Raw genomic sequence first — 27,810 nt, forward strand, 5'->3', positions numbered from 1 at the left:
ATCCTTCCAAGGACTGTACCAGTTGTAGGCTGAGAATCCTTTTACTTTCCCATGGTCTCAACTGCTCCCTCTTGCACCCAGTGCCTTCAGCATGAGTGCCAGGATCCTAGCCTGTGACCCAACTAGGATCACAAACTATGGCTAGAGTTGGGTGAGACACTGCCCGAGAAACCAGAGAAGGGTGCACTTTGTCGATTGGTTTAGGCATCAAGCCACAGTTAGGGTTAAGGACCAGGATGTGACTGGGCTAGGGGTCAAACCTGAAGGAGGAATCAGGAGCCAGCCAGTGGCTAGAGTTCAGGAGTGCTCTGCTGGTCAGTCTGTACCCATGGTGAGGGCCAACCTGTACCCAGGGACATGAAACTGGACAAAGCTAAGTAGCCTGCAGATGAATTAGATCCATATATTGGCCCCATGGGCAGCAACGCAACCGCTGGCCACAGAGGAAAAGTCTTAGACATTACCTAATGAGAGTCGTGCTAGGACGAAAATGATGATAGTGGATACTGCAGTGAGGTGTTTAAGAAACAAACTTGCTGTCTGGGGAGCTCACTACCTACTGGCAGAGAGAAGTGTACAAGCTGAGAATCAACCTCTGTGTGACAGGTGCTAATGAAGAGGTATGTACAGAGAAGGGAATGTGTGATGCTGCTTAGGGAAAACTGACTAAGAGCCTTACTTCCACATGCCGTCAGTCATATGGGACAGGTCATGGGAATCCCTGAGACCTACCAGTGACCTCCTCCCACTGCTCCCTACCTGGTTCCCTGTGGTCCGGACTACGTCTGCCCAGCTGATGAGAATGAGGAGGCAGAGTCAGCTCAGCCCCGGTGGTCCTGGCTGCCTCCTTGTAGAAATCTGTGTGTTGAACCAGGAGCCCAAGGGTCTTGAAGCTGCTTAACTATGGCTGAGAGGAGCACACATGGCCTGCACTGGGGATTAAAGGCTCAGTCTGAAGAGTGGATGTTGAGAGGACACACACTCTTTTGGATGGCCTGCGGCAAAGTGGCAGTCCCTTTAGACTTTCCCAGCATGAGAGAGTGCATGGTCACACTGAACAGACTGTCATTCTTCTTGTGGAGTCATAGCAGTCCTGGGGCAGCCCTGGACCAGGGGAAGCCTTCTCAGGAGCAGTCAGTGTGGAGAGAAGCACAGAAGCTGACCAGGGATGGTCTACGAGTCAAACAATGCCAGGACACTGAGAACAGGTTCCAAAAGCCTGGTTGGTGAGGCAGAGGCCAAGGCCAGGGCGTGACCAGCACAGATGCCAAGACTATTCAAAGGCAGGAGGCAGAACCAGAAGGGGGGCATCAGAGCCACAGAGTGAGGACCAGTCCTGAGCCAAATGTAGAATACAGCCACAGAGACCCTGCAGGGAGGCAGGGTAGGTCAAAGAGATCTGCCAAGACAGCAGCTCTTGACCTTGGTCTCTTGGAGGTCTGTAAAGGCACAGCTCTTGAGAGTGGACCCCGTGTGTTGCCCAGTGTTCAGGATTGCTGCACTTCCAAGTGTCTTAGTTTCTTAGTCTATTGTGACAAATGATCACAAACCAAGTGGCTTAAGACAACTGAATTTGGAGACTCAAGGTGTCACCAGGGCACCCTCTGAGACTGGGCAGAATCCTTCCTCGCCTCTGCCCAGCTGCGGATGCTTGCTGGTGATTCTGGTTGCTCCTAGATGGGTCATTCCAACCTCTGCCTCTGCTGTCACGTAGCTTTCTCCTCATGTGTTTGTGTCTTCATGGGGTGTTTTCCCCTTCTTGTAAGGGCACCAGCTATGTTAGATTAGAGCCCACCCTCATGACTTCATCTGCACTAATTACATCTGCAAAGACCCTCTTTTTAATAAGATCATGTCCACAGGAACTAGGGGTTAGGCCTGAAACGTATCTTGTCTGGGAGATACAACTCAGCCCGCAACACCAGGTTCAGCTGAGTTGTGATCCAAGCAGCCTGGGGACAGGCTGCAAAGGGGAGGGACGTCTTCCCTTTTCACTAAGTGAAGTCAAACACTAACAGGAGTCAGGGCCAAATGGAGAGCAGTGGGAAGAGTCTGCTTGGTTACAGACTCAGCAAAACAGGAAGCTTCTAGAAGGATGACATATCCTGGCTTTATTTGTCTGAACAGGACAGCAGGGCATACCAGGGACTGAGGTGTCCCTAAGGCTCTTACTCAGAAACACAATTCAATTCTTCCCAGCTGACTCCGGCCAAACTGATGCCCCAAGATGTGACAGCATTGCCTGACTCCATGGGGCAGGAAGCGGGAGGAGAGGCAAAGATCTGCCCAGCTGGGGCAGTTTTGTCCAAATCTTGTCTCTGGAACATGCAGCTTACAGTAAGCATCGGATCAACTGAAGAGGAGAGAGGTACGTGGGAGGGGGCAAGAAATCTATAGGAAGGATTAGGGGGACATGAGCGGGATCGGAGCACATCCAGGAAACACGCAGCACGGAATTCAGATTAGTGCAGTGAAACTGAGCGAGGGTAATAAAACCAGCCACAGAAACGGCACTGACTGTTGAGATTGCAGCCAAATCCACCACAAACATGTTTTCTTTCTCCCAGCCTTTGCCCCTTGGTTTTGGAAGCAGAGACATTGACTTACTGTGTTCTGTGCTAACAGCTGATCTATCCCCCTCTCCCAAAAGGTGGGTGGAAAAGCTGTTCTTTTCTAAGCAAGAGATGATAGGAGCAGAAGCCAAGATATAGATTCTGTAGCATCTGTTCTTGTTCACTCAAGAGTCCTGAAAGAGGTCTCCCCTGGGAGGCCCAGGCTGGGCACTGGGTTCTGCGGGGCTGGACGAGCAGATCTGGTGAGGTCGCCTTCAAAGGCTTAAGAGACTCAGTCTCTAGGAAGCTTGGCAGGTGGAATGGAATAAAGGGAACTGAACATTTACGGAGCCTCTACCCTGTTCATAGTCACTTCTGTTTGGCAACTAGGCACAAAGATAGTCAAGACTGTTTTTTAACCTCTAGATCTGACCTGTCCATAATGCCACACTTAAAAAAAAATTTTTTTTATTGTTTTTCTATTACAGTTTTCCCATTTGCCACATGTGGTTTCTAAGCCTTGAAATGTGGCAAGTGTGACTGAGGAACTAAATGTTAACATTTATTTTATTTCAACTGGTTTAAATTGAAAATGGAAGCATTGTAAAGTATGCTTAATTGTAAACACAGTGTTGATCTTTTTATGATTATGTTTAATTTTAATTGTTTAAAATTTAGCATCTGAATTGGGAAGCGCTGTACCTGGAAAAAATCACACCAGATTTCAAAGACTTAGTGCAAAAAAAAGAAAAAGAAGTAAAATATCTTTCATTAGCAATTTGAAAATATTGATTATATGTTAAAATGATACTATTTTCTACACATTGGGTTAAATTAACTATCTTTAAGTTAATTTCACCTGTTACTTTTTACTTTTCTAATGTGAGTCTAAAAAATGTAAAACCATATTCATGGCTGAGGTTGTTTCTATTGAACAGTGCAGTTCTGAAGGTTTTCAACAGGGGGCGCTTTTGCCCCCCCTCCAGGAACATTTGGACATGTCTGGAGATCTATTTGGTTGTGACAACTGGAGGTTAAAGTGCTACTGGCATTTCATAGGTATGCTGCTAAACATCCTACAATGTATAGGACAGCGCCACACAAACAAAGAATGATCTGTCCCCAAATGTCACTAGTGCTGCTGTTGAGAAACCCTGCAGGTCAGAGAGACCTGAAGAGCTAGTTGAAGACGTTAAATCTGTTACCACACTTGGTTCTCATGATTAACTATGACTATGGGCATTTTGTCCCCACTTCTCCAGATGGAGTGGGCGTGAGCCCAGAGAAGAGGAATAACTTGCCTGGGATCACCAGGCAGAAAGTGGCAGAGCTGAGAGTTGAACTCAGTCTCAGCTCCATCTGAATGCCAGCCAGTCCCTTCACGGTTCTCCAAGTTGGTGGTGATTGTGTTTACAGTTTGATATCGACATAACTCAGATCCGGGCAGTTATAATTTAAATCAGCCATTATTGCTACCAGGGGATGAGCGTTAACAAAACACGCTTTGAAAGGGACAGCCAGCTCCAAGAGAAACACTTGCAGGCACCTCACCCATCAACAATGCTGAGGAACGCGGGGAAATAAATGGAACCCAGTGAAATAAACCTGTCAGATGAGAAGCATTCAGACGCCGCAGAAGGCAAGAGGTAAGAACAAATGTGCCTGATATGGGATTGGCTCTGTTTAAAGAAAATATTATCAGACTGCTCAACTTGAATAGAGTCCAGAGAACAATGACCCAGCAAGACGGAGCAGTTCACACACTCCGGAGAAGCTCTGTTTTCTCCGTAAATGGGGCGTGAGCCCAGGGGTGAGAGTCACTTTCTGCCACTATCACCGTGTACCCACCTGAAACTCCCGCCTCCCTGGGGGTGAGGGTGATGTTGGTGGGCCTGTGAGAGCATGGGGTAGGGGACTGGTATTTGGTGAAGGCCTACTATGTGCTGCTCCTGAGTAGGGCACTCCTGAGGGTCACCTAATGCAATCTTTTTTCTTTCCTTGACTGCCTGAGAGTAAGCTGGTGATATACAAGTCACCTCCAACTCTGAGTACCTAATGTCTCCTTTAATACAACTCTGAAGCAAGTGTGACAATTAAGTGCCAGTGAAATAAGGCTGTGAGACTTGCTTAAGGTCATAGAACTACGGAGTGGCTAAGATGACATTCCTGGGGTGTCGTAGTGACACATTGAGCTATGGGGGTCAATGGCAGGGACACAACATGGCTGTAGTGAATACTGTTGGGGCTTTGCCCAGATCTCCTTTACCTGGGCTGGTGCATCTGATCTCCAGCTGCTGTGCTGGCTGCTAACAGCTCACAGACACCTCTTTCCCTGCAGAAGTGCCGCCAGACTGAGGGGTGTCACCTACCCAGGAAGATACGCACTCCCATGGCAGCCCTCAGCCAGTGGCTGTCTGACACTGGCGTGTTTATTTGTTAGGACTCATGCCCACCCCCTTGTCTTCAAGGCAGGAGCAACTCTCTGATACAATTCGCACTCCAGAGCCCCTTGTGGGCTTAGCTGATTCAGGGCTCCACACCCCTCAGCTTCCCTCCACCCCTATCCTGACTCCCTCACTTTCTTTCTTCTGAGAATACTCCTCAGTGAATAATTTGCACAAGAGTCCCCACCTCAGACTCTGTATCTAGGAAACTCCACCTAAGACATTCACTTACAGCAATGTTTCTGATTCTGGGAAAGGGGGCGGGCAGAAGTGGACGGAGAAGGTACTGGATGGCTGGACTCATGTCACCCCTGCCTTCTGCACCCCCTTTCCCACCATGATAAACTGACCAGGTAGGGACCAGTAGAGAGGAAACCATTGTCTGAGCAACAACTGGCAGAGAGGCAACAGTCAAATATTTGAAATCTCCAAGAAATTTCCCAAGGACCAGAAACGGCCTCTGCCATAGAGATCCTAGGTCAGCAGGGTCTATTTGTCTCAAGGGCAACAATGGGCATCAGCCTCTGACACAGATGGGCTCTGCATCTGACCTTGGAGAGTCGCAGATGTTTATGTGAAATGAGACCAAACTATGTGTTTAAGGGAAGGGGCGGGGAGTTCCTTCAAACAAATGCCTACTCTAGACTGGGCACTCCCATCGCAGTGTTTGGCACATCCATTATCTTGTTTCATCTCAGAACACGACTCCAGAAGACTCTGCTGGTGCAGAGCATATAAGCACTTGGTCAGAGATAGCTACTAACAGATAAGAGAAGTGGGAGTCATCAGAGTTAAAGGACTTGTCTAGGACACATGGTAGACCTGGCATCAGGGACAGATCTAATCATTTCCTAAGTACAGACATGCTAGGTCAACTCTCCTAACCTTAGACCACAGCACAGCTATAACTTGCCTGGGAAGCACTCCATTAGTTCCCCAGTATGTTTGTTTGTTTGTTTGTTTGTTTGTTTGCGTGTTTTGAACACCACACAACTCTCCTCTGTAGCACCGCTCACAGGTGAAGTTGTATCCTTACTTGTGTGGTTTTCTGACTAATGGCTCTTTTCCCTCCCAGAAAGGCACAGGAACATGTCCATGGCCTCTTTTGGTCATCATTGTATTCCTTGGTGCCTAGAACAGTGCCTGGCACATAGTAGGTACTTTGTAAGCATTAGTAGAATGGATGGATGCATGGATGGATAGATGTATGTATGTATGTATGGATGGATGGATGGATGGATGGATGGATGAATTGAGGGAGGGAGGGATGTGTGGGTGAATGGATGGGTGGATGGAAGAAAGGGTGGATGGAGGGATGATGGATGGGTGGGTGGATGGATGGATGGATGGATGGGTGGGTGGTGGGTGGAGGGACTGCCAGTTCCTCTATGGTGCACCTGGCCTGGAGGGCCTGCTGAGTGTAGGTCACTCTCACTCCCCTCCCACCCGCCCGGGGCTCTGGTTATCACCTGTGGTGAGGAGGCAGAGTGGAGTCCCCGGGGTCACCTGGGCGCTGCCCATTGGTGCTGACCACAAGGAAGCCAGTCCCCAGGCAGCATGCAGAAGAGAAGGAGAGAAAGAAACACACATGAAAACGTGCGGTACAGCGAACAAAACTGCAATTCTTGTGGCTCTGAAGAGCTCACGCTAAACAGCAAAAGAACATCATGATCTAACCAAACAGGGCCTGAAACAGACTTTTAAAAATGGATCAAGGATAAGAGTCACCATTTATCAAGCACCCACAACACGCCAGGTACTCTGCCAGGTACCTCACATACAATGTTTCTAAGATGTAGAACTATCCAGAAAGGTCAGTATTATTATAAATGAACTCATCCCCTTTCCACCCAAATGCTTTCTCTCCCAATTTTCCCTTTCTTAGCCAATGCTGCCTCCACCCATGCAACTGCTCAGGCTAGAAACCTGGGGTCATTCTTTACTCCTCTTTTTTTCCGATCTACTTCTAATCACTCAGCATGCCTTATCCCTTCTACCCAAGGAAAACTACTGAAGCTTCCTCCTCTCCACTTGCATTTCCATTTCACTTGCATTACTGAAGCAGCCTCCAGCTGGGCTTCCTGCTTCCAGTCTTGCCCCCCTTCGATCCATGTCCACCCTTCTGTTGAAATGCATCGGCGGCCCTATTATTGTCAAGGCCAACTTAAGACCGTTACCCAGCTCGCAGACCTCAGTCACAGTCCACTGCCTGCCCCTCGCCTCTCTCCAGCCCCACTGCCACAGCCTGTGTTCTGCCCTAAGTACAAACTCCTTTCCATCATCTCCAGTCCCCCCCACCCCCCCGTCTTCTCGGTAGGCCTCACCTAGGCTTGCCATGTTGTGTGGGACACATGACACATCCCCCTCCTGCCTCTGCACCTGGCCAACAACTGCTTCTTCTTCAGGTGTCAGTTTACAACTCCCTCTCTCTAGGGAGTCTTGAGTGTCTCCCCCGCCTGCCTGGGACAGATGCCCTCCTCTCTCTTTCCATAACACCTTAGTCTTCTCACTGTATTGAGAGTGGCTTCCCTTCATTTCCATAATCTCCCTGAAGGCAGCCAGGGTACCTCATTAACTAGTGAACTTTTGTGGCCTTGCACTGTCCCTGGCACCTAGTAGGTACTCATTGAATATTTGTTGAATAAATGAATGAAGAAGTAAAGAAGTGATGAGTTGGAGAACTGATGTAACTTGCTCAAGGTCACAGAAGTAATACCCGGCCAAGGCACGACTCAAACCCTGGGTTGCCTGACTAATGTTCCTGCCCTTTCAAACCCACCACTTGCCTTTCTAAAGAAAATGATACAAAAGACACATAGGCGTCCAATACTGGTCAAAGGCTGCCTTGTTTCTCCAGTGACTCATCAACAAAACTGTGGAAAGTTCTTATGCAAAACGGAGGGACCAACGGATAAACAGGAAATACATAATTGCAAACATTCACACAAAGGGCAAGCTTGACTAACAGCCATGAAATCTATAAAATGTAACCGACAATACATTTTGGTCACCAGCAATCACAATACTCCCTTAGAGGCGGGGAATGTTGCCATTTTCAAAGGACATGTTCGGAGAAGTCAGAACACTCTGGCTCATGAGCCAGGCCTGACCTCCCACCCACTGTCTTCTGCGTGGCCACGGGCAAAGAATGGTTTTTATGTTTTTAAATGGTTGGGGAAAAAAATAAAAAGAAGAGAAACATTTTACATAAAATTCAAAATTCAATGTCCATAAATGAATGTTATTGGCACACAGCCATACTTATTTTATGTATTATCTATGGCTGCTTTTGTGCTATAATGACCAAGTTGAAGCGTTCTGACAGAAACGATATGGCCTGCAGAGCTGAAAAACACTTATTATCTGGCCCTTTACAGAGAAGTGTGCAACCCCTGTTCTAAGTGACTATTGTTATTAATTTCCCTCCTCAACTTTTGAGGTAGGCTAGACGAGAACCGTTAGGCTTGCATGTCAGAAAAAAATAGAAGGCTTGAGAGAAGAAATGACCCGTATGTTCCCACCTGGCCTGTTTCCGCAGCATCCTCTCTGTTCCCCCGTGCTCCAGCCTTGTCCTCGCCTTAGAACCCCGTCTCAGATCCATTTTCTAAGCGGTAAATAGAGTGGCCTTGTTGACAAAGGCGGTCTGCTCAAGTACCTCCAAGGACTTCCACTGTCTCGGGACAACGTTCATATATGTGCTATGGGGCTACGCAGAGTCCTTGGTGTCCTGATCTTGCCACTTCAACTTCACCTCTATCAAATCTAGCCTCCGCTGGTCACATTGGCATTCTAGCCATTGTTCCTTTGCCTTGTCCCATCCAAGTTCAGAGAGCATGGTTGCTCTCTTGCCTCCAGCGAGTTGCACCTCCTACTCCCTCAGTTCAGAAGACCTCCTTCCCCTCCAACCTTGTTCAATACTTGTCTTCTTTTAAAACTTGTCTCGAGTTTTGCAGGTCTTCCCTTCCTGAAAACGCACACCTGACATTGATTTATATTTCCCTTCTCGCTGCTCGCAGGGCCTCCTGGATTGACTTCTTTTCACCATAGCCCTTATCATACTGTATTGATACAATTTTTCTGTTTGTTGCTTTCCCATTAGCTACTACTTGTTCAGTGCGAATTATAAGCCAGCCATTAGAGTAAGCATTTTGTATGCATCAGCCCCATGATATAAGTGGTAGTAATTGTTGTTGTTTCATATTTGGAGAAACTGAGACACAGAGCAGTTAAGTGCCTTTTCCAGCCTAGAATCAAAGACTGTCCAAATCTAGTGACAAAGTTCTGAATCTCTAGGGGATGAGGGGCCACAAATCAGTACTAAGTTGTATCCAATAAATGTTTATAGAAAACTACATGGGGAAATGAAATTCTGGTTTAGTATATTTCACTTACTATGTCACTTGGAAAATTATGTACATTTAAGTTTCAATTTCTCTATCTATAAAACTGGGATAATAGGTATCTCAGGAAGTTCTTTAAAGGATTAAATGAGCCCTGACCAGGTGGCTCAATTGGTTGGAGCATCATTCCAATATGCCAAGGTTGTAAGTTCGATCCCTGGGCAGGGCACATGCAAGAATCCATCAATGGATGGAATAACAAATTGATGTGTCTTTCTCCTTCTCTCTCCTTTCCTCTCTCTCTCTCAAATCAATAAATAAAAGTAAAAAAAAAAAAAAAGGATGAAACGGAAAACAGTCAAAGCCTTAGTTCAGCTGGCAGGCCCGGAGCAGCCTCCCCACCCTACCATCTAAGGCTACCACTCTGTTTAGCGTGAGTGCTCAGCTACGAGTGACAGGAACAGGGGTGAAGCTGGACAGGTGCTGGGATTGAGTCCACACAGAGGAAAAGGGGGTCAGAATGCCGACTACCTCAGACTTCCTTTCTGATTTTTTTCCCCCTTCTAAAGCAATGAATGCTAAATGCGAAGAGATGCTGATAGGCTAAAGATGGCACTGGAGCAGATAACCTCGAAGACAAACTAATTTCTTGGTTGATTAACTTCAGTATGTTGTCGATGTAAAGGCAGCTGAGGACTCCTTGAGGTTTCTGCTCCAGATCCCAGGACTTAGCTTGGACACCACTGAAGATAGGCCAAAGGCCCATCACACCCTCAAGATTCTATTATCAGTTATTCCTAGAAAAGAAGCATGATAAAGAGTTACCAAATAGGAGATAGGGGATCCTGCCAGGGGTCCATGAACTCTCACCCAGACCATGGTATTGACAAGGTTCAAAATGGTACCATGGAAATGCCCTGAGCTTTGGCATTAGATCCCAGCTACAATTCTGAGGGACCTTGAGATCTTTATTTATTTAACCCTTTTGAGTCTATACGGCTTCATGTTTTGAGTAAGGGTAATAATGATGATCACTATTTATTTAGTGCCTCATATGGGCCATGCTTTACTTTTATCATTGCCTGTTACATTCAAGTAATTCTGAGAGCCTCAGCATGGAAATTCATCTCACAGGTTGTGGCTAGGGAAGAACAGCACTATCCTACCCAACTCCCCAAATCACACCCTGGGCTTTCCCCTCTGAGAGTCTGGGATCTCTAAGGACTGAACAACAATCAAGAGTTTTCCAATAGACTGGTCACTATAGTCTTGCCTCGCACAAGTGGTCTTTTATGGCAAGATTTGGGCATCCTCTGGTCCTGGGTCCCTCCCAAAATTTCTGGGCAGATGATGAGGAAAGGAAAAGTGTCATAGTCAAAGGTTACCAAGTGGATGAGCAAGATCCTATACTCAGTCAATAATTATATATAATTGCTGCGTAGGCTCTCATCTAAATACAATGACCTATGGAAGAGAAGGTTAAATGCTAAAAGCTGAGACCAGTATCACTGCTCTCCCCTTTCAGTTTCTGCACTTTGAATCTAGCTTCAGTCTATCTGATAAACACCCAATTTGTACAATTGTGTGAGATGTGATTAGAGTCTAGTCTTTCCTTTTCTTCCTTAGAAAACAGCAGAGACAGGCCATGTGCTTAGTAGACCTGGGTCCCCAAGTCTTATATCAGAGAAGGTCTGAAGGAGAAAAGAAAGAAAGGAAGCTCAAGTTGTTTATCATCTATTATGTTCTTGACCTTTCACATGCATTATCTCCAATAATGAGGAGAAAGAACTATCTCAGGCTTAAAAGTGAAGTGATAGACTAATAGGTTGTGACTTGTCCAAGGTCTAATAGTTACGTTTTGGATGCAGGGTTTCAATCCATGTGTCTCTGGTTCCCCATTATTCCATGCAACCGCTCAAGGAAGCTTTATGCATATAACACAGAGCCTCTCCTATAGCACTGGCTCAATGGCAGAGGGACAGACAGACATTTCCTGTCTTACAGCAGATAATTCCTGCATCTTGCTTGGCTTCTCACACCTACTGTGCATGTCATTCCCGTGGATAAGGAAGCCATGGCCACACCATCCCCCTTCTCAGCCCCAGTCTTAACATCTGCAAAATGAGGGCATCTACCTGGAGAATGGCTATTTACTACTGTTCCTGCCAGTCCCTGCAGGGGGGACCATCCAAATGGAGAGCAGGAAGAAAATACTGGATGAAACACTCTACTTCAGGCTCAGCTATTATTAAAAAAAGCCACATTCACAAAAGACCACCACCCACACCCCCTGTCCATTGCAACGGGGTCAATGGGTTTAGTTCCTTACTACCACCAGGCAGCATGGTGCTATTGCTGATACTGGCCCTTTACCTTCTGCTTCATTATTCTGGAATTTCGTTTTCAGCACCTACTCTGAGGGGTGGTTTTAACGGGATCTTTAGAGAGTGTTTACTAGATTAAAACTGTGGCTGTCTTCTGCAAAGTAACTCTGCAAATGGCTTTATGGGTTTTGGATTTATTTTGTCTCAGTGACTCTGCTCAGTTTGCAAATCAAATCAAAGCCGATTTTTCTAACTGCCACTTGGGTGCACCCAGCGGGAATTGGCAGAACCAGCTGTGTTCCCTTGATGGCTGGCACCAGAGAAGGGGCTGCTGCTGCTGCTTGCTGGTGGCCAGAGAGGTTCCAAAGGGAAGACAGCAGACAAGCAAGTGCCTGCTTGACTCTAAGCGGGGCAGGGGGAGCTAGTCAGAGGAAGTGAATTTTATTTTCTGGAAGCAGAAAAGGCAGACAGGACCGATGTGGCCTCAAAGACTAAATGGCAGAAATAAAAGGGGGCCAGTTTGGACTCAGGAGATTGGGGGTCCCTCTCTCTGAAGTGTCCAATGGTGGTAGAAACTCCCTGGGGGAGTCGTGAGGCCCCCGTCACAGCAGGTACCCAAGCAGAGCCTGGATGGTCTTTTCACTAGTGGGGATTGTAGATTAAATAGTTAATCCCTACTTCTCTCATTTTTACTTCTCCTTTCCAAGAAAAGGGTTCTCACAAGTAGCTTATGTTAGCATTCCATCCATCCATGCATCTACACATTGATTGACTGACTGATTAATCAATTGATCCATCAATTCATTTATCCATGTGCTCATTCAACATATTTTATTGAGTACCAATATAGCTAGGACCTGGGGACACAACAGTGCTCAAAATAGGCACAATTCTTTCACTTCACTTAGAATCTAGTTGGGAGATAGATATTAAACATGTAAGTAAACCATAACATGTTTAATATCTATATCTCTATCTATATTTGTGTCTATCTATCTATCACCTATGCCTCTTTTTTTCCACCAGTCATGATGAATGCTATGCAAGAAGGTACAGAGTATAATGAGAGTGGAGAATTCTGGGCATATATATTAGATTGGAAGTCAGGATGGTCTTTATGAGGAAGTGAGGTTTAAGCTACAATAGTAATGACATATGTCTGTTAAGCAGATACATATGGTGGCAAGATAATTTCAGGCAGAGGGAGCAGGATGAGCAAAGGTCCTGCAGTTGGAGGGAGCTTGATGTGTTTTAAAGAACTGGAAGAAGACCAGTGTGCTGGAGCATAGTATAAATAAGAGCAGAAAGCCTGGATGAGGCTGCAGGGTAGGAAGTGGCCAGACCATGCAGGGCCTATGGGTAACAGGAAGTACAATGTGAATGGATGGGTGTATGGAAGGAGGCAGGGGGAAGAATGACACAAGCAGAGAATCAGAGGGCAATGGAGCTCAGATGGAACTGGACCTCAGTTTCCAGAAGAGGAACTCACTGGTGTGGTTCTAGAATGGAGCCACTAGATCAGAACCCATTTTCCCTATCCTGCTCTGTCTGAGCCAGAAGACATGAGTTGAGTTATTTGGGTACCACCTTAAGCAGCTGCAGGCTGGAGCATCTTCCACCAGATGGGATGATCAAGTGCCATGGGAAGGGTTGTTTTATCTCCCACTTGAGCTTTAGGACCTTGAAAGTCTAAGTATCCCACCCAAATTTTCACACGACCCACCTGCCACAAGGCACTTTTGAGCATGTTCAACTTACACTGTCCACCTGGCTCCTAAATGAGCCCACCCCTCACCTTCCAAAAGTAAACATTACCGAATGGGTCCAAGTTCATCTCCTTCCCTCTTGTCCTTTCTCACAGTTCCAGTTTTAACTACAAGAACAAAACCTACCTTTAAAACTGATTTTTTTTTGCCCCCTGACTTTCTACTGCCCCCCACTCCCTTTAAAGTCTGAATAATAGTTTTCTGTTTCCAAACCAAAACTTAATGTTTATTACCCATAGTCTGCAATTTTCTCTCTAAAGCTCTGGGCAGATTCCCAGACCTAGAGTGTGCCAAGAAAAGGGCTTTTAAAACATCTTCTTAGCTCTTGAATTTGAGGCAATCCCATTAGCTTGTTGCTCTCTCTCAACCCAATGAGGACATACATCTTCTGCATAACAGAGCCCGGGGTACCCAGACCTCCTTTCCAGGTGCCATTCCCCAGCTACTGTGAGTGCTGAGGCTACAGGCTTGCACCTGAGACTTTCTCCAGAGACCTGTGCAAGGCTCAAGTGTGCCATCTATCCCTGGAGCCACCTGAGAGATCCAGGGGACCGAGAAGGGTAGGGGAACGTGGAAGTGCCAAGGACTGGTTTTTATGGGGGAGGAGGTAGAAATCATGGTCTTCTAGTCTCAAAGCAAAACAACTTTGGAGACATTTATGTTCTACCCTAGGCTTCACTTTATCTGAGAATAGATTCTTGCTCAGCATTTTCTCCTTCCCTACCTCACTTTCCCCTTCCACTTAGATTTCTTCCAAGGGCCCTCCCTCAATACATCACTGCACCAAATCCCTGCCTCAGGCTTTGCTTCTAGGGAATCCATCTTAAAACTGCTCCGTTCCTCTTTATGGGCTCTTTGATAAACTTCACTTCCCCACTATGGGAACCCCATTCTGATTCTTCTAAAACTAATAACAGCAGACCCCCGGCTGAGGAACAAGGCAAAGAAAAATCTGAATCTATGGCACTGACCACAAGCCCCCATCAATGAAAAAGGCGACCTTCAAGGTGTCTGAGGTGAGCCTGTCCCCATTTTAGAGTTAACCCTCCTATTAACAAATACCAAACTCTCACCCCACAGTCCCTTAGCTGTGACTTCTATTCGAGGTTCCCGTCTGCCTCTATGAATAAAAACGGTCCCCAGTGATATGTGAATCCACCAGCTAGATCCTCTCTAAACACAGGGGACTTGGCTTGTCCTGTGGGACTCGTGCCAGGAGTATGGCTCCTCCCACAGTGTGAGGTTCTGAGTCAGCCGGCCTCCGAGATCCCACGCTTGCTCTGGGTTCGACCCAATCCCCAGTGTTAGTGAGAGGGCGGGGTGATGAGACAGGGAGGCAGAAGTCTCCTGCTCTGCATCAGTCCCAGAGGAGCAGAGCCGTATCCGGTGGCCCAGGAACACACAGGCCATTGCTACACTGGGCTCCTTCAGTCCCCATGTTCTTTAGGAGCACTGGTCACAAATGTAACTGCACCATTACCTGTTAAAGTCAGCCTCATGCAGTCTGTTTCCACCCTAGACTGTGAGCCTGCTGAGAACAGGAGCCATGAAATCCTCAGTTTAATTTCAAAATGCCTGGCTCCTGCATGCTCCATGAGTGAGCTAACTATATGCAGGAAAGAATAGACATGGATGATAATAAATGTTTTTCCCAAAGACTTTGCAGTCCATAAAACACTTTTATGTTTATCATATCATTTGATCCTCATAACAAACTGGGTGGTAGAGGTCTCGCTCCAGCTGGTTAGAGCTGGTTGTTAAACAGTCATGACTTTCCTTTCTTTTCTCTCTTTTTTTTTTTTTTTGCCAGGTAATTGTTAAACCATTGGTAACTTGAACTTGGACCTGGTGGGGATATTTACACCTGCAGATCAACAAAGACAACAAATAAGGGCTTTTCTTTTATAAAGAGCAGGTTTACCTGCAAACCACTGGCAATAGGGATGTTCAAAAGGTTCCATGAATGGATCGATGGGGATCACTTTAAACACGGTGCCGCTGAGTTTCAGGAAGATCAGTTGAGACCCTCGAGGTCTCTGAGCCTGGCTGCAGTGAGAGGCTGACTCCGATGCATTTGCTCATTTCAGCCAACGGTGTGCCAGGGACTTCCTGCCCTGGCACGGTGAGTGGCAAATTAGCGGTTAAGCCTGAGCAGCCCTCATCAGAGCGCCTCTCATAGGAAAGTGCTGGTTCCTTCCCCAGGAAGCCCACCCGTTCCCGCCCCAGAACCTTCATTGGATCAGCACCTGACGCTCCAGCATTTTGTGGGGTCTGAGAAGGCTCCTGCTGCCACAGACCCGGCTCCCCCGCCAGAGGCAGCCTCTCTCAGCTGCTGAGGGAATAGGAGCCAGAGCTGAACCTCAGCCCACCCCCAGGCCCTTCAAAGCTGCTGGGATCACTCTGTGAATGGGGAATAGTCAGAGGCTCCAAGGAGAACCACATGCACACTGCCCTTAACTGCATGGTTCCGTGGTTCCTACATGGATTGAACAGTGACCGTCCCCAGCCCCAGTTTGTATGTTGGAGTCCAAACCCCCAGGACCTCAGAGTGTGACCTTATTTGTTAACAGTGGGTCCTAATCCAATACGACGAGTGTCCTTATAAACAGGAGAACTTTGGACACGGATGCACAGAGGGAAGATGGCATATGAAGATGAAGGCACAGATCGGGGTGGTCCTTCTACAAGCCAGGGAACTTCGAGATGCCAGCAAACCACAGAAGCCAGGAGATAGGTGTGGACCCGATCCTGCCCTCACAGCCCAAGAGGAACCAACGCTGCCGAACCCTCGTGTCAGACTTCCCGCCTCCAGAACCGTGAGACAAGATGCTTTGTCATTTAAGCCACTCAGCCTGGGCTACTTTGTTACAGCAGCCACAGAAAATCGATACAGGTCCCTTCCTTGGCAACCCTCCAACCTGGGCAGCACTTCCTTAGAGCCTGGGTGACTAACAGTGACATTACAGACAGACAGACAAGGGCTAGAGCCTCACACTGGAGCCAGGTGTGGTGCTCACAGAAGGTGTGCTGGGCGTCAGGTCAGAGTGACCCTGAACGAGTGTTCCGAGCTATTCCTTTCTGAGTGGCAGCCCTCCAGTTTTGAGACTCACACAGCTGACCACAGACACTGGTGTCACCATGGTCAGGGACTGGACATACACCAGTTGCTTCATCACCACAGCACTGCTCTCAAGCCTGCACATGGGATCACAGTCCAGGGGCTGGATGCCCACCAGCAGACACAGGAGGAAGGAGCCACAATGACGGAGAGGTGGGGGAGCTTGGAGGAAACAGATGGCCTATGGAATCTGCCTCTGGGATCTGACGTCCCGTGATGCCTGTGGGGTTTTCCTCCATTAAATAGACTAGCGTTTTCAGCAAACCCATGAGGAGGGAAGTCTGATTTAGGAAAGGGACCGGTCAAATATTGATTCCAGGCCCCAGATCCTGATGCAAAGTCCCCACGGGCAGTGCATCAGACACTAACCAAACCCAGGCTCCCTCCCTAGCCTTTGGTCCGCAGTCACCACGTGCCCTCTTGTCTGATGGGTGCTGCGCAGCGATCACTCCCTGAGCTGTGGATGGGCATTCTGCCCCAACCAGCTCCCTGCTCCATTCCCAAGTGCTGCTAAAGCCCCGCTTCTCTGGGCTGTGGCCAACCCTCAGAGAGCTAGAAAACCAGGGTGTGGCTGTTCAGAACCACTTCTGACTCCCGACTCCTCCGAGCTCTGCCAGGGCTCGGCCGGCTGGGATCCTATCATTTCACTCATGAGTTCCTATCCTTTCACACCTTACAGGTGCACACATTCTAAACAAGGAGAAGTCCTAAGGGTTTCTAAGGAGAGGTAGAGAGCTCTTCTGGATCGTTCTCTAAAGTCCACTTAATTTGGCTAGATGAGCAAGGCAGCTCTGGAGAAGCACACAAGCATAGTGGCTTCTGAATGTTCCAGAAAAGTATAGTGTTAAATATTCTCTGCCAGTCCCCATGCGTACCTACTGCCTGTCCAGGCACATGTTCCCAATTCTCAGTTCAGAATGTAGGGGGCTTATGTCTCAGAGGGTGTCCTTAGAATCCCACACACCCCATGGAAGGCAGAAGAAGCACATGAGCCCCTCCTTTGTCTAGAGGCCAAAGGCTAGAGGGGACCCATGGAGCAGCATCATGTGAGGCTTCCTGTGGAGGCTTCCTTCCCTCGCCCCGCTACCTGTTTGAGCTGGATGCCACAGACACCCCGCCTGCTGTCCTGATTGCTGTCTAGTGGTCTAGTGCTCTCCGATGGATGGTGTCCTTCCTTCTAGATTATCTGTTTTCTTCAGCGGAACAGTATGCCAAGCCCCGTGATTTGTGTCACTTTTGTTTGCAGGTCATCAATCCTCCTGGCTGCCTCATGGAAGGTATTTTATTTCATTCTGTCCAGTAGCCTGAGTTCCCAAGAGGGAACAAGTTAAGGACATGCTGACCTCTCATGACTGACAGAAAATCAGAGTGAGTTCTTATCACAACGAGCCCTTAATGCTTCTGTCTTCTCCTTCCTCCTGCATCTTCCCTGTTCTGCCTACATGTTGGTCTAATTTTCTTCAAGGTTGCAAATGTTGTGTATAATAGGTCTTGGTGTGTGTTTTGTCAAAAAAAAATAGATAATTCTTTGTCTTCTCTTTCTTGATCTCTGTCTCAGTCTCGTCTCCTCCCCCCATATATGTGTGCATTTTCCTCTGTATGTGTATGCCTGTGTATCTATATTTACAGATGTACATATACATACTTGAGTCACTGTTTTTATCTATACTTTGTATCTACAACTCTATGTATACTTATATTTATAATTGTCATCTCCAGAGTAGCAACTCATAAAACTATTTATGCTATCAATAAATGCAGGGAGCAAATAGAATTGCCCAATTTTGGTGTGTTTATATGGAAAGGATAGCTGTGAAAAATATCAATTCTATAACAAAAAAGATAAACCTGGTTTCTAACCATTCAACCTTGTAATAGGTTAAATAACAAACCATTCATTGATTTAAAAAAAAAAAACAGTAATAAACAGAAACATATACCAATTGAAAGAGCCAGACAATTCAATTATAATTAGGAAAACAAAAAGTGATGAGCCTGAACAATGTTGCCTTAGCTTTGGGGGTAAATGTTGAAAATGCCAACTACAAAACAAAGCAGTGTTTCTTTTCTTGTTATTAAAGGCACCAACAGTAATCACCTCATTTTTGAAAGCCATGTGCAAATTGAATAAACTACAAAACCCAGAAGATAACCTTTAATAAACATGCTTAAAAATTCCAACATAAACAAATATAAAAAATATATAGCAGGAGAATATTTGAGTAAATTTATAGTCACCACTGATTAATGTAAGAGTCCATTCATCCATTGATTCAACAAATATGTTTTGAGCTCTTATTATGCTTTAGGCACTGTTATTAATATATACACAGTCAGGTATGTACTAATACCTAGATGAAAAGGACTTCGGTAAAAATAACAATTCATTCCTGTTATTTTTGGTTCTTGTTGCCTAAACTCCCCCTGTGTGGCTTGAGAGAGAACTACTTAAAAAACTAAAGACTGGCTGAAGACAGACGAGAACATACCAACATACCTTTTGTAGCCAGACGAACACAGTTGATTTTGGTTTCCTGTGAACAACAAAAGTGAGACTCTAGTTAATTAATTGTGAGTTTGATTTGAGAGAGATATATATCAGAATCACCTTTTAATTCTATTTCTTCATTTCTTTTCAGGCTAGGTACATACCTCTTTGTCCCTTTCACTTCCTGGCTCCCATTACCTCATAAATTTCTTCCCCAGACAAAACAACTTTATAAATATATCAGATACTGTCTAGTAGAGAACAGCTTTAACAATGACACTAAGTGGGTACGTGTGGCATGCAGGGAGCTTCATTGGGTTGTATGGGTTCCTGAGCAAACCCACGGGCATAGATTAACTCATGGGTTAGTAGACGGTGCAAAGGTCATCCTTGGGAAATTTTGTTACAGGTAAATAATGCATCTGTATGCACAGACTGAAACAGACACTTGGCAATAGCCCTATTGATATACATGTGTAAGAATCAAACTGTGAAGTTCATGTTCAAAAAGTCACTTTGGCCCTGAGATCTCCGGTGGACCTCACAGTTGTGTATTTGTGCGGCAATAGAATCTTTGCAGAGTGAACTATCTAGTCATTGTTGGCTCTTCCCCTGTGGGTGGGAACCATGAATTTGTGATGTTGCTGGCCATGAAGTCGAGTTAAGAAGATATTAGTTTTGCCTATTTCAAATTAATTTAGCCTATTTCACTAGGATCATCTTTCAGAAAGTCCTGGAACAAGTTGAAAATTCCAGCTAAATTATGCCTCCAGCAATAGTCAGAATGTTGTGGAGCAATAAAAAAAAGAACAAAGAATGCAATGTGTGTGAGTCGCAGGAACACAATGCTTGTCTTGCTCATGCTCACTCATAAGGATCATTGCTTCTTTAAGGCACTTGTGTCAGTCAGGATAGAAAAGGTTATGCAAATATAATAAACCCATTAACTTCAGCTGGCTAGAAGCAGTAAAGGCTTAACTTCCATTCAAATTACATGTCCATTGTAGGTGCACGGCGAGGTCTGAGGGAGCATAGTTTGCTGGTTGTGGGAGATTCTTGTTAATACAGGATTACCTAGATAGTCACTATTTTCTACTTTCCTTACTTATACTGGGCTTCTATTAAAATAGCCAACACACCAGTTTTTAATTGATCACAGTGGATGTACCATCAACTTTCAACCCCCCCAACCAAAAAAAATATCTGCCTGCTTCTATATATATAAATGCAGTTGTATTTTCGAAACCCAAGAACAGAGTCATATATACTGCTGACTTCCATCTTCTTTGACTCATCCCTGTACTACAGCCAATCATCATATTCTCCATTATCTGCAAGTCTTTGGACATAATTTTTCTCGAACTTCACTCAGCTTACTAATACAAGTTATAACTTGGAAAGGGCTACGGTAGAGCTCTGTGGCATGTACTAGAATCATTCTTCCAGGTTGGCATTCAACTGTTCGTCAGAATCTTTGGTTGGTTATCTAACTAATCGCTCATCTCCCCAAATGCTCATTCACTCAGATGCTGATGCTGTATTTTTCCACAACATAGCTTGAGAATAGGGTCAAATTTACTTCAGGCACTGATTCTCTGCCTACTGCATTTCTCCAGTCTATCAGCCCAAGGATTCTTAAGAATGTTGGGTTGACATGACTTGTTCTTTGGAACAAGTGTTTCTTTTCCTCTCTTTTTTATACTGAAAGTTTTTTTTTTTAAAGAAATAATCATTTTATTTTATAAAATGGAAAATGTAGAATTGTGAAAAGAACATGACATGATGGTTCAAATATATAAAGCATTCATTTGAGGTGTTCATGTATTTGAAGTATGCTATGTTTCCAGAAAAAGGTTTTTTTGTTTGTTTATTTATTTATTTACTTGAGAGAGGGGAAGAGCAGGGAGAAAGAGAGGGAGAGAAGCATCAATGTGTGGTTGCCTCTCACACACCCCTAACTGGGGACCTGGTCTGCAACCCAGGCATGTGCCCTGACTGAGAATCAAACTGGTGCCCTTCGGTTCACAGGCCAGTGCTCAATCCACTGAGCCACACCAGCCAGGGCATTTTTAAAGAATACATTCAGAATATGGAAAGAAGAAAAAAATGACTGAAAAATATAAAAATAAAGAACTTTCTAAATGTGATGCCAAAAAAACTTACATTACAAATGAGATAAACTTTAAAAATATTTAAAAAGTGAGCAAATTCATTTCTTTGTTTTGTTTCGATATTTGGAGAAAGAGCAAAGTTCTTCAAGTCCTCTTGGCTTCCATTTTTGTTCTTTGGTTTAAAAGGTGACTGAACTGAAGCCTGAGGCAGTTAAAGACAGAGAACTGATGAAGATCTACAAATGGTCCTGAATAACACAATAATCATCATTGAGAAATTGTGAGGAGTGGGAGAGGTGTCAGGAGATGGCATGAAGGACCTCCCACTTTACATTCCTACAAAGGGAAAACACTTTACAAATACTGTATTAGAAGACTTGTCCATTCTGCATATGACTGTCGAATATAGCTGTGGGCAAGGGTTTGATGAGTCCAATACTGTTGATGGTGATTTGTAACTACCTATCTAGACTTTAAAGATAATCAGTCTAATCTCTTTATCTTTAAGAATCTATTCTCAGTGAATTACCTTAAATGTAGAAGAACCTTTATATTCAAAGATGTTGGTTCTGGTGTTTTTATAAACATGACAATGAAGAGCAGTATATCTGTCTAGTCTTATAGACACGATAAAAGGTTGTGGTCTATTCATATAGTAGAATATTACAAAGCTGTTAACAAAAATGATGACAGAGATACGTTTGTTAGATTACTCCTTTCTGCCGGTGGACACCACTGAGTAAGCATCGTTCAAGTCTCCTGCCCTGAAGTCGTCATGTCTAAGTCAGAGTCTCCCAAAGAGCCGGAACAGCTACGAAAGCTCTTTATTGGAGGTTTGAGCTTTGAAACAACAGATGAGAGTCTGAGGAGCCATTTTGAGCAATGGGGAACGCTCAAAGACTGTGTGGTGATGAGAGATCCAAATACCAAGTGCTCCAGAGACTTTGGGTTTGTCACATACGCCACCGTGGAGAAGGTGGATGCAGCCATGAATGCTAGGCCACACAAGGTGGATGGAAGAGTTGTGGAACCAAAGAGGGCTGTCTCAAGAGAAGATTCTCAAAGACCTGGTGCACACTTAACTGTGAAAAAGATTTTTGTCGGTGGTATTAAAGAAGACACTGAGGAACATCACCTAAGAGATTATTTTGAACAATATGGGAAAGTTGAAGTGATTGAAATCATGACTGACCGAGGCAGTGGCAAAAAGAGAGGCTTCGCTTTTGTTACCATGACTCTGTAGACAAGATTGTCATTCAGAAATACCATACTGTAAATGGCCACAACTGTGAAGTGAGGAAAGCCCTATCTAAGCAAGGGATGGCTAGTGTTTCATCCAGCCAAAGAGGTCGAAGTGGTTCTGGAAACTTCGGAGGTGGTCGTGGAGGTGGTTTTGATGGGAATGACAACTTTGGTCGTGGAGGAAACTTCAGTGGTCGAGGTGGCTTTGGTGGTAGCAGTGGTGGTGGTGGCTATGGTGGCAGTGGGGATGGCTATAATGGATTTCGTAATGATGGAAGTAATTTTGGAGGTGGCGGGAGCTACAATGATTTTGGCAATTACAACAATCAATCTTCAAATTTTGGACCCATGAACGGAGGAAACTTTGGAGGCAGAAGCTCTGGCCCTTATGGTGGTGGAGGCCAATACTTTGCCAAACCACGAAACCAAGGTGGCTATGGCGGTTCCAGCAGCAGCAGTAGCTACGGCAGTGGCAGAAGGTTTTAATTACTACCAGGAAACAAAGCTTCGCAGGAGAGGAGAGCCAGAGAAGTGACAGGGAAGCTACAGGTCACAACAGATTTGTGAACTCAGCCAAGCACAGTGGTGGCAGGGCCTAGCTGCTATAGAGAAGACATGTTTTAGACAATACTCGTGTGAATGGGCAAAAAACTCGAGGACTGTATTTGTGACTAATTGTATAACAGGTTATTTTAGTTTCTGTTCTGTAGAAAGTGTAAAGCATTCCAAAAAGGGGTTTTTAATGTAGTTTTTTTTTTTTCCTTTTTTCTTTTTTTTTTTTGCACCCATGCTGTTGATTGCTAAATGTAATAGTCTGATCATGACGCTGAATAAATGTGTCTTTTAAAAAAAAAATGATGACAGGACAATATAATTATATGGAATAGCATGCATGAGAAAATAAACAAAGATAAATACAATTTTTACTATAACATGCAAATGTAAGCGTTTAAAAAAATAAGTCCTGAAAGATATATACTAAGTCTTAAACATTGTTGCGCAATTAATTTGAAATATAACATATACGTAGACAAATATAATGAGCTTAAACATGGTTTGCTAAAATCTTCACAAGTAAACACACATCAATGACCAGCACCTGGATCTAAACACCCAACACTGCCAGCGTCTCAGAAGTCTTATTCATCCTCTCTCTGGGTGGCTACACACCTGCAGAGGCGAAGGCCAACCTGCTTTCTGTTGGAGATCCTGGGTAGCTGCAATGGTTCATTCAACTTACTACCTTCTCTTCCCCATTAGGTCATTGCGAGAACTTTCTTATTCTCATTAGAATCATCTCCCCTTCCACAGTGCATGCATGAACTTGGGCCATTTCCTATCATCACCTCCTCCACCCCACATCTGTTAAAATATGTTTTCTATAATCTAGAGTGCATGTCTGATTATTCTTAACTCTTCCTGGTTCTCACAAATGTGACGCTGACATGTACTCTTTCTTCCAACTTCCTGACACCTCTAATTCCATAACCAATTTATCTTTGTTCATCAGAAGTAGGTACAGAATAACAAAGTCCTGAGTCACTCTCTTGACCTTCTGGGTGACTGAATTGTTAGCGAGCAAGTCGTGAACATGCTGGAAATTCAGCATCCTATCGTATGGGAAGTCTGGTCAGTGTACATAAGCCAAAAGTCCCCAGTCATCTCAATAAATGGGAAATAAGTACTATTTTGTGTGTTTAGATTGTATAAGGCTTTGGAAAGAGGGAAACCATTTCATATTTTCTGTTCTATCTCCACAGTACAATTTCATTTCTCCATCATTTTAACCTCACTCATATCCCACTTCCTACTCCAGACTTTTCAAATCTGCACACAGGTATATATCACCTCAGGGTAGAATATAATGTCCTCACTATTGTGTTTCTGTTGAGATCTGCTTCTGCTCAGGGCCCTGCCTGTGCTGGGCAATAGTGAGCAAGTCACTGCCCCTCTCTGTGGCTCAATTTCCCCATCAATCAAATGACAGAGCAAGGAATGGAGAAGACCACTTAGGCAGAGTAGGCAGAAAACTGTAAGGTTGCTTCAGTTCTCCATTGCTGAGTCTGGTTTCAGCCACTGCCAGTACACCGGCTTTTCCAGTACTCTGTCCTCATGCAGCATGTGAACCTTATCTGTCTAATTTTTGTGACAAACAGTAGATAACTATTTTCACTCCATGTTACTCCACCGCACCAAAAATAGCTTTGTTTTTCTTTTTAAGTAAGCTATCACTTGTTTCATTTTTTTCATAATGTCTCACACCTAAACCCCCTTACCCACTTACACCCCCATTTTGAGACTAGGCCAAGTCTGATCCATCCATCCTTCCATCCACCCACCCACCCATCCATCCATACACCCTTTGACTATTTACTGAAATTATAGGATGTCCCTCTAATTGCGGGTCTTATGGTGGCTGCTATTTATTATTCAGAAGGACTTAGGTTAAGTTTTATTGCCAACCTGATCAAGCATCCCTAGGTACCTGTGTAATTCATACAATCCTTACTTTACTGTCCTACTTAATAGGATGGGGATTTAGCCCTGATCTCATAGTTTCTAGTTACCCTAACTCATGCCTTTGTCTTCCCTAAGACTGAGCTACCCCAGTTAATATGGGATTTAGCTCTGACCCCACAGTCTTTCTATTGTTTTCCCAATTGCTTTGGCTTGTGACTTAGTTTTCCTTTAAGACTTGGCTAGGACCCCCACTTAACTCTTTATTTAGTTAATTAGCAAATCAATAGATATTTATTTGATATGATCATTATTAATCATATCAATCATGACAGAATGATCAATATGTGCCAGACATTGTGCTGGATACCGGCATTACAAGAATGAGCAAAATAAACATGCTCCTCGTGGAGCATACAAATATTATTTTTCTAATATTTGTGGCAATGATTAGGTAAACGTTCTCATAAATAAGTATTTAATTACAAGTTGCAATAAACACTATGAGGGAGAAATAATCAGTGCTATATATGTGTGAAGAAGACGATATAGAGTGTGCAAGAGAAGGAAGATGGTTACCTGCCTTGAGCAAGGACCATTTAACCTGAGACCTGGAAGGGAAGTAGGAGCTAGACATATAAGTATCAAGAGGGTGTTTCAGATTCAGGAATGGGTATGGAGAGGCCTGGAAGGGGGAAAATACATGGTGCGATCAAAGACCTGAAGAAGTCTGGTATGGTTATACCAGAATGAAGTACTAGGAGAATGATGTGAGATGAAGCTAGAGACGTGCCCTTTAGACTGTAGAATATTGGTCTGTATTTTAAGAACAGGAAGCCATCAGAGAGTGGTGAGCCAGAAGTATAAAAATTTCAGACTTACCTTTTCTTAAATGCAGAGGCTGTTGTATACAGAATAAACATGATGTCAGAGAAACTAGTTGGTGGGAAGAATGTGATGGTATCGTATCATCTAGCTGAGAGATGGTGGTGGTTTAGATCCGGATAGTGACTGCAGAGATCTTGCCTCAACTTCCCTGACTTTGGAAAGCATATTTTGGCTCTGCCTGACCCCAGAGACTTCTCACCACCCCACCTCATACTCATGGATCAGTCTGTACTTTCTATATTGGCACCTATTGGGTCCTCAGTCTAGCCTCTTTGCACCCTAATTCCCCTTGACTTTTCCAGAATCCACAAAATTCACAACCTCAACATAAAATCAATATAATTAAAACACAGAGAACCCTCAAAACTTCACAGTCCCTGTTAGTAAAAAATAAATAAATAGCTACCATAGCGGAAGAAAATGTTTCTGAGGCCCTCGACACAAACCTTTGTGGATGGAAAGCGAGGGCTGAACAATAACAACAAAACAACATGAAAACAGATAACCCAGAATCAGGTGTCAGGCTGACGAAGGACAAAGCTCCTACGTGTGAAAAATCTGAGAGGGAGTCCCGGCGATTCCGGCAGTAAGTATGTAGAAAGGACTTAGAAGCCCACATCATTCAAGGTGGCAAGTCTTTGCTATGTATCCCTAGGGAAACTGGATGGTGAAAAGAAAAAGAGGCCAAAGGGGGAGTTTGAAGACCCTGTAAGTCAAAAGAGAACAACTATAGCAACAACAAGCCAGAGAACACACTACTCCCTACCACCCATGATACAAAACTCTCAGTCATTTATTTAACAACCGTACTTCACTACTCTATCAGAACAGTGTGTTTTTGAACCAGGGATCTCATAAGTCACACTAAATTGATAAAGTGAATAAATGGAAGACAAACAGCAACTATATGAAGAAAACAAAAAATAAAAATCGAAACATCCCCACTGATTAAATCCACCCCTGAAAAATACAGCTACAGACAGAAGGAAAGCATAACACAACACTCCAAACTAAATTAAATTCCCTCAAACAACTTTGAATTAGAAATGCAAAGATTAAAAACTGAAATGTGTAAAAAAAATCAGTAAAAAAGAAGAGAGATAGAGTTGATTGGACTAAGGAAAGAAGGAAAGAAAAGAGTCAAGAAATGGAAGATTATATTACAAGGTGTTCAAAGGGAAGTTTAATAAGGGGTTGAAGAAAGAAAAAAACAACCCAAAATGTAAAAAGTGATAATGAAAAAGTGACTTAAAGAGAAGATAAAGAAGATCCAATATATGTATGCTTTTAATCCTTGAGAATACAGATTAAAACACTGTATAGGTAAAGATTTATAACAATAATCCAAGAAAATTTTCTGAAATTATAAAACAACCTGAACCTACATAAGGAAAGGACCCAAGGACCTGAAAGATCAATTCTAAGATCCTGGTGAAACTAATTGGAAATAAAAAGGTCCTCAAAAAATCTAGGCAAAATGGTCAAATAATTCACAAGAGTAAGAGATTTAGCCTGGCATGAGATGTTTCCAAAGCAACATACAAGGCCAGGAAATATGAGTTAGCATTTCTAAGAAACTCAAAGAAGGAAACCATGAACCAAGGATTTTATAGCTAGCCAAGTGTCTTTCAAATATCAAAGTTATAGAAAAATAACTATCAGTATTCAATAACTCAAAGAATACTGCACTCTTGAGTTTTTCTTGAGGAACATCCCAAAGGATAAGCTTCATTCAATAAAGAAATAACAGGAAATTTAAGGAAAAACCAACTATAAGTATTTATTTGTAAACCTAAGACTAAATTAAGGTAGGGACATCATTGAAAGCAGAATAAATAAATGTTATATTTTCTGATACTGTAGAAATAATTCCAGTTAAAATGTGAAAGGAGAAGAAATAGGGAAATGGGTGAGTAGAATAAGTCCATTGATTGTTGCGTAGGCAACAGGTAAAAATCAACAGATACTCTCAAAACCTGACCAAACAGTGATGTCTGCAAGATGGCAGAATATGAGTTTTCAGCCCTCATCTTCCCACAGCAGCATAATTTTGACAACCACCCATGGGTGACAGTACCTT

General features: G+C 44.2%; 1 protein-coding gene and 1 pseudogene across 12 annotated transcripts in view; one reads left to right on the top strand and one right to left on the bottom strand.

Annotated features, from left to right (window-relative positions):
- Positions 1 to 27,810, bottom strand: part of PTPRT (protein tyrosine phosphatase receptor type T) — a 690,852-nt gene that overhangs the window by 153,730 nt on the left and 509,312 nt on the right. For 6 of the 12 annotated variants that reach the window (XM_090286424.1, XM_090286422.1, XM_090286420.1 and 3 more), the window contains exon 12: positions 19,042 to 19,078. In XM_090286424.1, the coding sequence (XP_090142550.1) occupies positions 19,042 to 19,078 (37 nt within the window). Of the gene's footprint in view, positions 1 to 6,465; positions 6,523 to 13,843; positions 13,847 to 19,041; positions 19,079 to 27,810 lie in introns of all 12 variants that reach the window. The other 6 variants (XM_090286419.1, XM_090286418.1, XM_090286414.1 and 3 more) reach the window with 2 other exon arrangements.
- LOC150003583 (heterogeneous nuclear ribonucleoprotein A1-like) lies at positions 21,848 to 23,216 on the top strand (annotated as a pseudogene).

The sequence above is a fragment of the Furipterus horrens genome, unplaced genomic scaffold, assembly GCF_987537825.1.
Source record: "Furipterus horrens unplaced genomic scaffold, mFurHor1.1.pri manual_scaffold_8, whole genome shotgun sequence".
NCBI classification, from domain to species: Eukaryota; Metazoa; Chordata; class Mammalia; order Chiroptera; family Furipteridae; genus Furipterus; species Furipterus horrens.